This window comes from Rattus rattus, chromosome 14 (assembly GCF_011064425.1).
Source record: "Rattus rattus isolate New Zealand chromosome 14, Rrattus_CSIRO_v1, whole genome shotgun sequence".
Classification (NCBI taxonomy): Eukaryota; Metazoa; Chordata; class Mammalia; order Rodentia; family Muridae; genus Rattus; species Rattus rattus.
The window spans coordinates 44,025,134-44,039,103 of NC_046167.1; the positions used below are offsets into that span (position 1 = coordinate 44,025,134).

General features: G+C 47.5%; 1 protein-coding gene across 6 annotated transcripts in view; it reads left to right on the forward strand.

The window, feature by feature from the left end:
• Positions 1 to 12,699, forward strand: part of Gpld1 (glycosylphosphatidylinositol specific phospholipase D1) — a 51,646-nt gene extending 38,947 nt beyond the window's left edge. For 5 of the 6 annotated variants that reach the window (XM_032919581.1, XM_032919582.1, XM_032919584.1 and 2 more), the window contains 11 exons: positions 172 to 282; positions 603 to 677; positions 769 to 925; positions 3,037 to 3,178; positions 4,601 to 4,709; positions 4,785 to 4,878; positions 6,162 to 6,341; positions 6,841 to 7,001; positions 9,186 to 9,212; positions 9,300 to 9,350; positions 11,971 to 12,699. In XM_032919581.1, the coding sequence (XP_032775472.1) occupies positions 172 to 282; positions 603 to 677; positions 769 to 925; positions 3,037 to 3,178; positions 4,601 to 4,709; positions 4,785 to 4,878; positions 6,162 to 6,341; positions 6,841 to 7,001; positions 9,186 to 9,212; positions 9,300 to 9,350; positions 11,971 to 12,057 (1,194 nt within the window). In that variant the 3' untranslated portion in view covers positions 12,058 to 12,699. Of the gene's footprint in view, positions 1 to 171; positions 283 to 602; positions 678 to 768; positions 926 to 3,036; positions 3,179 to 4,600; positions 4,710 to 4,784; positions 4,879 to 6,161; positions 6,342 to 6,840; positions 7,002 to 9,185; positions 9,213 to 9,299; positions 9,351 to 11,970 lie in introns of those variants that run through there. The other variant, XM_032919586.1, reaches the window with a different exon arrangement.
• Positions 12,700 to 13,970: the final 1,271 nt, after the last annotated feature.

The following is a 13,970-nucleotide window of genomic DNA, read 5'->3' on the forward strand; positions in this document are numbered from 1 at the left end:
GGCTCACCCAAAGTCCGCCTAAGGCAGAGCTACTGAGACATGTCCCATATGTGCTATGTAGCACTGAGGTTTTGGGCCTTGGCCTGGGGGCAGTAGCTGAGGGCCCAGGCTCTCCATGCTGGGAGTCTGAAGGCCATGCGTAGGCCAGAGAAGTAACTTGTGTTTCCTCAGCCTTCAGGTCGCTTTGGCTCAGCTTTGGCAGTGCTGGACTTCAACAAGGATGGGCTGCCTGATCTGGCTGTGGGTGCTCCCTCCGTGGGCTCAGGGCAGCTCACCTACAATGTAAGGCCGGGTGGAAGGCGGAGGTGGAGAGGGGCCTAGGGTATGGAGCAGTGTGCCTGGCAAGAAGGTAACAGGAACGGAGAGGGAACATGTTCTGGGGAGGAGTCATGGCTGCAGACTGGGGGACAAGGATTAAAAATGGCCTTTATTCTCCCCCCCTGCTTTGGAATAAATACACAGCCAAACCTTGTGTTAAACAAACAGCAGTATCTGCCAGGTTTCAGATCTCTGGGACTAGTGAGTGCTCTCTGTTTTGCTGTGCTTAGGGTTTAGGGTTCTAGGTACCATGAAAGCGTTATGGTTTGTTGCTGTTTGTCTAGGGCTCTGTGTATGTCTACTATGGTTCCCAGCAAGGGAGGTTGTCTTCTTCCCCTAACATCACCATCTCCTGCAAGGTATGTTTCTGCCTTGTGTCTGGGCCTTACTCAGCTGCTGTGCCTTGGCCTCTGGGACTGATGGATTGTGCTTTCCTGTCTTCCTCCTAAGGACACCTACTGTAATTTGGGCTGGGCTCTCTTGGCAGCAGACGCAGATGGAGATGGCCAGCATGATCTGGTGATCAGCTCACCTTTTGCACCAGGTGGAGGGAAGCAGAGAGGAATTGTGGCTGCCTTTTATTCACATCCCAGACAGAACGACAAAGGTAGACATTGATGGGGGAGGGGCAGAGTTCGGGGCTTAACTGTGGCTGCCATGACACCTCTTGCATTTGGGCCTGTGTGCTAAATGTCAACAGAAAGGCTCTCATGCTGATAGAGGTCATGGCAAAAGATGGGGAGAGAAATGCCAGTGAGGGCAGGTGAGGTGGCTCAGTGGATAAGTGCTACGGCTGACAACCTGAGTTCAGTCTCCAGAATACATACGGTAGAGGGAGAGAACTGACTTCTGAAATGTTGTTCTTTGACCTCCACATGTATGTCATGGCATGTGGGCACTCAAACACACGCGCACACACACACACACACACACACACACACACACACACACACACACACACACACACACACCATAAATAAATGTTTAATAAATGGTAATCACTGAGTATACAAAGGTTACCTGGCTTCTTGATACCCGTACAAAGGGACTAGAGGTTATTCTCACAGCTTCAGAGAGTGAAACAGAAAGGCTGTGAAGGCTGAGGGCCAAAGCCTCACACTTGCTCCAACTCCCTGAGAAGACTTCTCTAAATAGTATCCTTACCCTTTGGAAAGGAGCTCCCGAAACATACTTCTTGTCTGAAGTGTGACATCTACTAATAATGCTGGGGTCCTGGAATCCATATTTAACAAACAAGCTCTGCAGAATCTCAGAAGGGGCCTGGTTCTCACATGCTCATAGACAGGGCCTGGTTCTCACATGCTCATAGACAGGGCCTGGTTCTCACATGCTCATAGACAGGACCTGGTTCTCACATGCTCATAGACAGGGCCTGGTTCTCACATGCTCATAGACAGGACCTGGTTCTCACATGCTCATAGACAGGACCTGGTTCTCACATGCTCATAGGACCTGGTTCTCACATGCTCATAGACAGGACCTGGTTCTCACATGCTCATAGACAGGACCTGGTTCTCACATGCTCATAGACAGGGCCTGGTTCTCACATGCTCATAGACAGGACCTGGTTCTCACATGCTCATAGACAGGACCTGGTTCTCACATGCTCATAGGGCCTGGTTCTCACATGCTCATAGACAGGACCTGGTTCTCACATGCTCATAGACAGGACCTGGTTCTCACATGCTCATAGACAGGACCTGGTTCTCACATGCTCATAGACAGGGCCTGGTTCTCACATGCTCATAGACAGGACCTGGTTCTCACATGCTCATAGACAGGACCTGGTTCTCACATGCTCATAGACAGGACCTGGTTCTCACATGCTCATAGACAGGACCTGGTTCTCACATGCTCATAGACAGGACCTGGTTCTCACATGCTCATAGACAGGACCTGGTTCTCACATGCTCATAGACAGGACCTGGTTCTCACATGCTCATAGACAGGACCTGGTTCTCACATGCTCATAGACAGGGCCTGGTTCTCACATGCTCATAGACAGGACCTGGTTCTCACATGCTCATAGACAGGACCTGGTTCTCACATGCTCATAGACAGGACCTGGTTCTCACATGCTCATAGACAGGGCCTGGTTCTCACATGCTCATACACAGGGCCTGGTTCTCACATGCTCATACACAGGGCCTGGTTCTCACATGCTCATACACAGGGCCTGGTTCTCACATGCTCATACACAGGGCCTGGTTCTCACATGCTCATACACAGGGCCTGGTTCTCACATGCTCATACACAGGGCCTGGTTCTCACATGCTCATAGACAGTGCCTGGTTCTCACATGCTCATAGACAGGACCTGGTTCTCACATGCTCATAGACAGGGCCTGGTTCTCACATGCTCATAGACAGGGCCTGGTCCTCATATGCTCATAAACAGAACCCATCCTTCTATCCCAGGTCCTCCCTCACAAGGAATAGGTACCACTCACTAGGTCAAACAGAGGGTTGTTTTCAAGACAGGGCCTCACATTACCAGGCTAGCCTCAAACTGCATATAGCCAAGGATGACCTTGAACCCTTGATTCTTCTGCCTCCACATCCTAGGTTCTGGGATTACAGATGCGTGCCACCATGCCTGTAACACACCTTTCTTTGAGTCTTTCATGTTCATTTACTGGGACTGGGTTTTGTTGGTTGATGATTGATTGGTCGACTGATGGGGACTGGTGTTCTTTAGAGTCACTGACTTTGGACGAAGCTGACTGGAAGGTGAACGGGGAGGAGGACTTCTCGTGGTTTGGATACTCCCTTCATGGGGTCACAGTGGCAAACAGAAGCCTGCTGCTGATTGGGAGCCCGACCTGGAAGAATATCAGCAGGTTAGTGTCAACATCAGGATCTGGAAACAACCATAGGGGCAGGTGCCAGGTGTTGGGGACCTCATTAAGTGTGGGGTATGAAGGAGAGGGTAAATGGTGTTGCCCTCAGAAGGAACTGCTCTGGAGGGAGGCCACAGACTTTTCATCTGAGAAGCCATATTGGCTTGCAAGAACCACCACAATGAATTCCTCAGCCAAGGAGTTTAAACTCAGAAATATTTCATTTTACAGTTCTGGAAGTTGGAAATCCCAGATCAAACTGTGGGCAAGGTTCTACCTCTGTTTGGCTTATATATGGCCATCTTTGTTATAGTCATTCCTGCAAGCCATAGCACTCTTCAAAGGAAATAAAAAATAGCTTATTCTTAAAAGAAGAAGTTTGTTTACAGGACCCTCAGAGGCCAGAAGGGGGTGTTGGAGTCCCCTGGAACTGGAGTTACAGCCAGTCGTGAGGCACCATGTAGGTGCTGGGAATCGAACCCCAATCCTGTAGAAGAGCAACCAGTGCTCTTAACTGCTGAGTTGTCTCTCCAGCCCCAGAAATAGGTTACTCTTGAGCCAAATATGACTGACTGGGACACCGGGACACAAATTTAAGTTGTTCAAATAGCCATTCAAATGCAGAAATGGTTTCATGAAATTCCATTAGTTACAGAACAAAAGAAAGTAAGAAACGACAACATCCTTTCCAAATAAGTTGGTGGAAGCAACAGGTAGGTTACAGAAGTTCAAGGACTCTCCGCTAGCTTCAGAGGCTTTCTGAAGATGTTTAGCCCATGAGATGGTGGGAGGTAGTTGTCTCTGGCTTTCAAAGGCTTTTAACTAAGAGTCACAGAGACGATAGGTCAGGTACAAAGATGGGCAGTGAGTAGCAGCTATTAAAGCCTGAGGCCACTTAGCTCTGGATCTGCCCCATTACAACAATCAGGAAGCAAGCCCATCATTTGACCATGTAGAGACTAACTGGAGTTCACCCTGACCTTCACCCTGGGAATGTCACACACTCTGGTTTGTCAGGGTGCTACTGTTCACATGAGTCCTATCTGACTATGGCTGTCCCCAGTGCTCTGCTTTTCACCCAGTGATCCTTTTAAAGACATTACCTCCCACACAGTCTGATTCTGAAGTCCTGGCAGTCAGGACTTCTACCTAGGACACCAGCAGTGGTGTGGGCCGTGAGTGTAATCCAACCACTGGTAGCAGGCGTTTCTGCTTTTGCCGCAGAGAGGAGGTAGAGGGTTGATGTGAGACCCGGGAGCCTCCATGTTAGTGAGATTAACTTCATAGGAGCCGATGTTGCAGTTCAGGACCACAGGACAGAGCCCAAGGGTCTACATAGTGGGGTGAGGCTCCTTTCCTGGACACTGAACCCCTTGGGGACCAGCATCCTGCATTTGCCACTAACCATTGTGTTCTCCCCAGGATGGCACGCTCGAGCCACCAAAAGAACCAAGAGAAAAAGAGCCTGGGAAGGGTGTATGGCTACTTCCCCCCAAACCGGCAGAGGGAAATCACTATCTCGGGAGATAAGGTACCACAGCCTCTCTCTCTAGGGCAGTTTGCTGCAGTGAGCTTGCTTGGGGTAACAACCGATTGTTCTTTACAGGCGATGGGAAAGCTGGGTACATCCCTGTCCAGTGGTTATGTGAGGGTGAATGGCACCCTAACCCAAGTCCTGCTGGTTGGAGCCCCTACTCATGGTAGGTCACCTACACTCTGTGAGGCTCTCTGACCATGTTGCCTTGACAGAAAAGTCATGGGAACTTTGCCAGGCACAAGTGGACTTCAGTGCTTCCTGTTTGAAAGTTATGAATAGCAAGTTGTGTAACCTCTCTGAACTTGTGTATCGTCATCTACAAAATGGCTGTAATATCGATATTTCAAAAGTTGTTGAAATGATGCATGAAAGTGTGTCAAAAGCTTCCGCACTACTGACCCCAGAGCTAGAGAAGAGCTGTTTTGTTTTGTTTCTGGTTTTGTTATTGAGACACTAACCCAGGCTTGCCTGAAACTTGGGATTGACACTGCTGGCCCCCACTCTTGCAGACCAAGCAGAGGCAGGAGGATCAGAGGGGTTCAAGGCCAGCCTCTGCTACGTAGTGAGTTTGAGAGTACCCTGGGCTACATGAGATTGTCTCAACGAACACACCCAAAGTTTACAGGATAGACAGACGACTCAGTTCTACCACCTATGTCACTCGGCTCACAATTGCCTGTAACTCCAACTCCAGGGGATCCAGTACCACCCTTTGACTCTTGTGGGCACTTGCTCATGCACATAACACACGGACACAGAATAAATATTTAAAAAGCTCAACTCATATTTTTAAAAAAATAAATTTTATTATTTTTTAAAATTTTAGTTTTTGAGTAGTCAAGTCTTTAATAATGTTGGCCACTTGAAGCGTGTGGTGGTTGGGAAGGTGGGATAGAAGACTTATCAGCAACTTCCTCATGTACTTTTCTTTCTTTACTAGAAAATGTATTTATATCTTATTGTAAGCATGTTCTGTGTTAAATATTCTTAAAAAACACGGTTGTTCTTATATATACTGTGTTTTTCTCACTTGCACCTGTCACTAATCTTTGAGGGAAACACTCTGGAGAGAAATGCCTTGACATTCTTCTGGAGGAGGGGCTGAGCTGTAGGAACGGAACCCAGACCTGGGAAAATTACGGGCTAATTTTCTGATACGATGGGTACTTCAGGGAGACTCCCAGACTGGAGGAGCCAGTGTTCCCTGACACCCTCCCTGCATAGAGCCAAACTGTTTCCCAGAATGATTGCTTCCTGTAAGCAGGGAAGAGACTTCACTAGTGAGCCTGTATCTGGCAAAGGTTTAGCTGTGTGGTCGCCGCACAGGTGGGGACGGATGTGAGAACCTTGCTGCACTGTAATGCATGTGCCTGGGGCATAAATGGGATGCTGGTGGGGTCCTGTCTTCACTTGTACGATGCCAGGTGGCCCTGTGGCTTGTTTCAGATGACGTGTCTAAAATGGCATTCCTAACCATGACCCTGCACCAGGGTGGAGCCACTCGGATGTACGAGCTAGCCCCTGAGAAGACACAGCCTGCTCTGCTCAGCACCTTCAGCGGAGACCGACGTTTTTCTCGATTTGGTAGTGTTCTACACCTGACAGACCTGGATGACGATGGCTTAGGTAAGGCCGGGAATAGTGACTTTAGCTAAAGCGAACCCCCTTCATATTCAATGGACCGTGTCCTAGTTACATGGATCGGCTTCTGCCTCTCACTGACAGTCCAGCGGGCCAAGAGACATGTTTTGTTTTGTTCTTATAAAGGCACCACCTCACTTACTTCAGGTTCGCTTCTAACTCCTATGCAGCCAAGGCTGATTTTTCAACTATTGATCCTCTTGCCTTTATCTACATGTGTGTGCCACACCTGGCTCCAAGGGCTTCTAGACCTGAACTTAGATGCACACGGATAAACTGCATTTCCTGAAGACTTAGTGGGAGGGTCACCGGGTCCGTTATTGATGGCTGACAAAGTGGGAAACAAAGGCCTTTAGCTGACTTTGGAGGCAGCTATGGCAGACAGAAGCACATGCTGATTATATGGGAAGCAGGCTCAGGATCCTGAGGTGGAGGAGGGAAGGCTGACAGGAGCCTAATGCTTCTCTCCACTTTGTGTTAACAGATGAAATCATCATGGCTGCCCCACTGAGGATAACAGATGTCACTTCTGGACTGCTTGGGGGAGAAGATGGGCGAGTGTACATTTATAATGGCATGCATACCACCTTAGGTGATGTGACAGGCAAATGCAAGTCCTGGATGACTCCATGTCCAGAGGAGAAGGTAAGGGAGGCCTTTGGAGTCCATGATGGGGAAGGCCTGGTGCCTAGTCATCTGTCAGGGATGTACTTACAACCATGCTGGTTGCCTCTAGAGCTGGAACCTTGTTCACAGTTGGCCATGCCCTGAGGTGCCCAGGGTAGGGGGCTAAAGCAGGCTCTGCCCACATTGGAATTTCACCAAACACTGCAGTCCTTTGTGTTTTGAGTATTGCTTCTTTACTTTCTCTGATGGTTCCTTATGTTTCCAAGCATTTAGCTTGGTTATTATCACTCGTTATTATTATCATTCTTAAATTTGGAAATTAAGGTAGTGCACATGCCTTTGACCCCAGCACCCAGGAAAGGCATTGAGGTCTGTGAGTTTGGAGCCAGCCTGGTCTACATAGTGAGTTCTCTGCCAGAGCCACAAAGTGGAGCCAGCCTGGTCTACATAGTGAGTTCTCTGCCAGAGCCACAAAGTGGGACCTTGTCTCAAAAACAAACAAAAAGGATTTTTTTAAAACGGCAAAATGAACGTTTAGTGTGAAAAATGTAGGAAATACAGGAACACAAAGAGGAGCATTAAAATTAACCTCCTTTGAATCCTGCAGAGCTTTCCCATTAGCCAGAGTGCATAGTCTTCTAGTATTTTCTACCATTTGAAATGTTAGGATTGTGGGGGTTGTGGGGAGGAGGCAGGGTCTTGTAGGCAGTCCTGTTTGGCCTGGAGCTTGTGTTAGTCTCCCTGCGTTTGCCTAGCTGGTGCAGGGATCCCAGGCGAGCAGTGCCATGTCCTACTTAGTGCACACACAATAAAGCACTGTGTAGCTGAATCCGCACCAAAGCCATGACGATGCCAGTGACAGACAAAGAGCCTGGAGGACAGAGGGCTTCTGTTCAAGGCACACTGCAGACGGCCCCAAGGACCTGCACTAAGACCTTTCTTTTTCTTTCTCCTTTTTTGTACACTATATTTTGTAATACTTCTGAAATATGTAAGGGACATTATTTTTGAAAGCAGAGAAAAATGATATGTTTGACATATATTCCGGACACAAAAGTAACATAAGAAAAGTATAGAAAATCAGTAGTCACCTAAGACCTGTTTCTAACACTTGTTAGCCAGTAAGATCACAACATGCATATTTTGTTCAAAAACTAACTTTTTTTTAAAGGTATAGTCCAGGCTGGCCTCAAACTTCCCACTTCTAACCTCCCAAGCGCTTAGTTTTAATCAAACGGTATGCAAGCTGAGCATCCCCAGTCTAAAATCTGAAATGCTGCAAAAACAAAGACTTCTCAAGATCTGATATGAAATTGCAAGTGGAAATTCTACAGTAGGGGACTGGTCTCATGTACAAAGCCATCAGCGTACGGGATAGAACAGTCAGGCTGTGGTCCTCACAGATATATCTCCTGGTGGTCTCAGGCCCATCCTCTGGAGATCTCACTGTGTATCTGTAGATACTCCACAACTGGAGAGACCCAAGGCCTTCTGGATAAGGCTTATTCACCTCGTATTGGGCAGTGAGGTGGCTCAGGGTCTAAGGAACTTGCTGCCAAGCCTGGGGGCCTAGGATCCACATGGTAGGAGGACCTACTCTCAAGTTGCCCTCTGACCTCCACATGCATGCCTTGGCACATATGCATGCACAGCAACCCAATAAACAGCAGAATATGCAAAGAGCAAACACAGAAAAGACGCAGCCCAGATCCTAGATTTTATGGGAAAGTATACATTGTTCTATATGGATGTAGATATGGTGGTGACAACTGTAACTCTAATACCCCCAAAGGCAGAAGTGGGAGGACTAGGAATTCAAGGATGGCCTTGGCTATATAGTGAATTTGTGGCCAGCCTGGATTACATGAGATTCTGCTAAGAGGGGGGTTCTGTTATCTGCCAACTCTTTTATCTTGGAATAAACCCACTTAACTGACTTTCCTGAAGTGGTGATCACTAGTCATTGTGGCCAATTCCATTATAAATCGTAGGGCCAACATTTCCATGTAAATGATTTCTTACAACAGATAAGGCTTTAGGATCTAGGCTTCTACAAATGGAATTTCTGGAGTTAAAGGGCATACTTGGGACGAATCTGGAAACACTGAACTATGAGCACGAAGCTGTCAGACGGGCTCAAAGCTCTGTGTGAGTAGGAATTACGTACCATGCTGAAGGTCTCCCTGCTGCTCTTTCTTCCAGGCCCAGTATGTGCTAATTTCTCCAGAGGTAAGTATCCCGAAGGCCTGACACCCCACCCCAGCACCTTGTGCTTACACCGACTGCTGAACAAACCATGATGTGTGTGTTTTACAGGCAAGTTCAAGGTTTGGGAGCTCACTGGTGTCTGTGCGGTCTAAGGAAAGGGTGAGTACCGGACCTGTACTTTGACACCAGATTTGATAGTCTCTTTTTAGTTTAGAAAAGAAGGAACACGTGAACTTAATCCCACTACTTTTTAAGTATGGACCCCCACGCCCCTCTGCCACTCTGCAGCAAGGCTTAGCAGGGGATTGCTTGTGGGCCAACTATATCTGACTTTAAAAAAAATGGCCATCGTATTCTAAATAGTTGAAGTATTATTCCTGACATGAAGTTTTATGAATTTTGAATGTCGCAGTCCATGACTTAAGGGCGTTTGATGTGTGCTGAGGATCTGCTCTCATTCCTGACCTGTCTATGGCTGTACACACTGCACTGCAGCTTGAGAGGAGTTCTCACATAGCCTCAGATGTCACCTGCCCTTTATGACATCTGCAGACCACTGCAGTAACAATGTCCAGACTGCTGATTTTTTTAATAATGTTTGTGTGGGCTACAAGCTCATGTGCCACAGTACACTTGTGGTGCTCAGAGGACTGGGGAGAACTTTGCTTCTCTCTTCCCACCATGCCTGGCTCCCAGAGACTGAACTCAGTCTGTCAGGCTGGGCAGCACCCTGATGGGTGACATCCTGAGTGCCTGATCAGTCTTTAAACAAGTCTAGACCAATGACCCTCAATCTTGCAATCCTTTAATACAATTCTTATGTTGTGGTGACCCCTCAACCATAAAATTATGTTTGTTGCTACTTCATAACTGCAATTTTGCTACTGTTATGAATTGTGAACATCTGTGTTTTCTGGTGGTCTTAGGCGACCCCTGTGAAAGGGTCATTCCATCCCCCAAGAGGTCACAAGCCACAGGTTGAGAACTGCTGGTCTAGACATGCATGCCACGGCTGTACCTTTATTCCTCTCAAATAAGTATAAAGAACCACTTGATACTTCCCACAGTTATACAATACTTTATTTTTGGATGTTCCATGATTCAGTTAAATTACATTCTCATATTTATGTTATTTCCATTTTTTTTACTATTGCAGATTGTACGGTAGTGAATATTACTGTACCTGTATTTTTATATAATTATTGCAAATATCCTTGTAGGCAAGAAACAGCAGTGGGACTCCTAAAAGATCCATTCATTAAGATTACATTTTAATATAGATTTAAGAAACTTACCTTAATATATACTACTAAAGAGGCAGGTGTGGCGACTCATGCCTGTAATCCCAGCACTTGGAATCTGAGGTAGGAGTTTGAGGCCAGCCTGGGACTTAAGAGTTCCAAGTTAGCTTGAGTTAGAGTGAGACCCTGTGTCAAAACAAAGGAAACCACACTAACCCACTACAGCGTTTGTTCACCTCAGGACTGGTATTGTAGAACTGTGCTAGGCTATTAAACAAAGACAGGATGGTGACTGCTCCTGAAGACACATGTAGGTCTATGAGACCGGCATAGGACAACGGCCGTGGAGCAGTGTGAGCAGGAGTCCTTAGTGAGGGAAGCCCGGTCGGTGAAGACAGCAATCTGTAAAGGCTTGGGAAGTACTTGGCAGACCCAGAGTGAAGCTGCCCTCTGGTGGCCAGCAGTCCTCACTGACACAGACAACCCTGATAGAAGCTCAGGGTTAGCTACAAGAACCAGCAGTTATTAAGCTTGTGGAAGGATTCTCTAAGGATACACCTGACTTTTACTTACAATTTTATGCACTTTCGAAAAATCAGACATTGTCAAGAACACTGAGCAAGGGTAGTTGTGGTCAAGGTCATCTGGAAGTACTTTACAGTCAACTCTGGAGTGCACAACCCCACAAGTTAGCTTTCCTAATTGCAGTTCACTCGAGCCAGTATTAACACCCTCACTTTCCCAGCTCACAATTGAGACAGCATTAAAGCTCCGTGGCCTTTCCCTGAGACCTGAGGTAGGACCCTCAAGGCAGGCTTCTGTCCTGGGATGTGAGTCTGGTAGAAGTGGCAGCCTGGAGACTTGCGTGAGGAAGCCTGCCCATGTCAGCTGGTGAGCCTCGGCAGTACATTAACTGAGGTACCTCAGTGGACAGTGGAGAAGACAGAACAGTGACACGGCCGGTCTCCTGCTTACAGCTCGGATGGAAGGATAGAATGCAGCTAAGACCTTTGACATCAGTGTGCAGTGACCCAGGGATACAGACAGTGGCTGTCCATGCAGGACTTATGGTTGAAATAGCCCCTGCGATGGTTAGACCAGGGAGATGGCAAGCAGCCAGGAAGGCTAACTTTAGGGGAGGAGCATGATTTGGCCAGGAAATGGAAAGAAGACTTAGAATATAGCCAAAGTAAAAGCACATTTAGTGACTAGTAATTACATAAATAAGGGAGGAGAAGAAATTACCACTTCGTCAATTGAAAAGATTAATTTTCTCTTGTTGACTGACCTTGGGGTATTAGGAGGTGCCACTTGATGTGGTCACATGCACTGCAGTGAGGTTCTGGGGTCAACTTGCACAACAGTGGTTTTGGAACTTAACAGATCTGACAAAGTGGTGTCTGAACAAAGGGGGAGAGACTCGAGTTGTGGTTGTGGGGTGTGGCTGGCATTGCTCTTCTGTGCACTTCAGAGCACAGTATGATGTCTGCCTCATGGAGGGAATATCACTAGTGCTGTCTGTCTTGTGTCCTCCACAGAACCAAGTGGTTGTTGCTGCTGGAAGGAGTTCTTGGGGAGCCCGGCTCTCTGGGGCACTTCACGTCTACAGCTTCAGCTCAGATTGAAGATGTCATCTCCTAATCAGCCCGTCTCTTCAGCAAGTCATCTCCATGATGGCCAAAGTAGTTCTCCAGAGGAGCTCTGGTGAAACCTGACAGAGGCGGGGCTCCTGGACAGCCAGGCTACCTGGAAATGCGGTCAGCTCTGTGTGGACACTGGATGAGAGGGAGCAGCAGGCTTTGAGGGCAAGTCCCTCTAAAGTGCTTTTGAATCCTCTGAGCTTGCTGCCTGTGCGTGGGACTTTATCAACCCACCCCCTTTTCTGCATTACCTGCCTCTCTAGTGTAGAAAGGGTGTAGTTAGCTCTTAACACTCTCCATATAATTGTTCCTATAAAATCCTTCTTCGTGGTGGCTGGTCCTATTTGGATCTTAAATGTACCCCAAATCTATGTTGAAGGCTTGGCCCTTAGCTTAAAGAAGGTAGGAACTGAAGTGGGTCTTTGTCGGAGGAAGTTATGTTACTGGGGTGTATCAGGACCCCAGGTCCTTCCTTGCCTCTCCGCTGCCAGTTGCTGTGAAATGAGCAGCTCTCCTCCGCCATGACATACTGCTTCTTTCCCAGCCCCAAAGCAAAGGGCCAAGCACCCTGGAGCTGACTTGGCTGAAACTGAGCCAAAATAAACATTTCCTCTTTTTAGGCTGTTATCTTGGGTATTTTGTCATATATTTTATAGGGAAGGTTGCACACTGGTCCCTCCTCACTTGGATGTCTGTGTTCACATTTTATACAGTGAAGGATAACTACAGAAACTAGGGTTTGATGATCAGTCTCACTCACAGATCTGTGAAGCCACTATTTTGACAGGCGGTGAATCTCACCACTGTGGTTTTGAGTCTTACTTACAGAGTGGTGGCAGGGCTTTGCTGTGCTAGGCGGCAAGCTGCATCAACAGAGTGGAAAGGAATGGTGTGGCCTGAGCCCAGGGTGACCATAAGGGACCAGCAAAGGGTCAGTGGGAAGTGGGCTTTGGCTTCACTTATTCTTGGGTAGCTTCTGTATACCAGCCCTACATTGTGACTTCAGGAGAAATTTGCCAGCACATAAACCTGCAAACAGTGACCAGCTGGTTCTCTGTCAGCCAAGGGAGATAATATTCCCTCTGATCCTAGGAACAATACAAATGGTAAGGGAAATGGTGACAGTGACAGGTCCCACTCAGAGACTCTGCAGAGAGAATGAGGAAGAGGCCAAGGAGAATTAACTCCACTGAGATGGCTCACAAGGGAGGAGAAAGAGGGGCAGGACAGACACAAATACCCCAGAAGACACAGCCTCTCTGCTCATCGTCACACAGACGGACATGCTCCAGACTAGCTGCAGCACTGTACAGCCCCATAAGGCACAGCAGGAAGCACAAAGGGACATTTGGTTTAATTAGTGGTTCAACCTATCTGAAGAACACAGGCAGCAGAAGGGGTAAATGGCAAGGCTAACCCCAGGGCCTCCTGCACATTGGGAAGGAGCTCCCCCAACCCCTGCGGGTGCGCTCACTAGCCACAATGTGCCAGTGACTTTGCTCTGTAGTAGATGGATGAGGGCCTGTCTATACATGGCTGCCTTGGCCACAGGATTTGTCTTTCACTCAATGTCTGAGCATAGCACGTAACAGGCATCAGGTAAAGGAAGCTTAAAGCTTACAGAAATCCAAACATAACTTCAGGTGGGCAGGAGCCTTCATATATTGACTCCTCTGTGAGAAATTAAAGCCCCCCCCTTTAAAGGCCAACCTAAAGAACATAGAAAAACCTGATACAGAGAAAATATAAGCAGTCTGCACATCGTCCTCAACAGGTGGATTAACATCTCCTCCTCCAAGCACTGACTAAGATTCAGCTCTACAATGCTTAAGTGACTCAGCTAAACAGCCTTCTGATAATCTTTGTGATCTTTACCTCAAGACACCAATAGACATTTA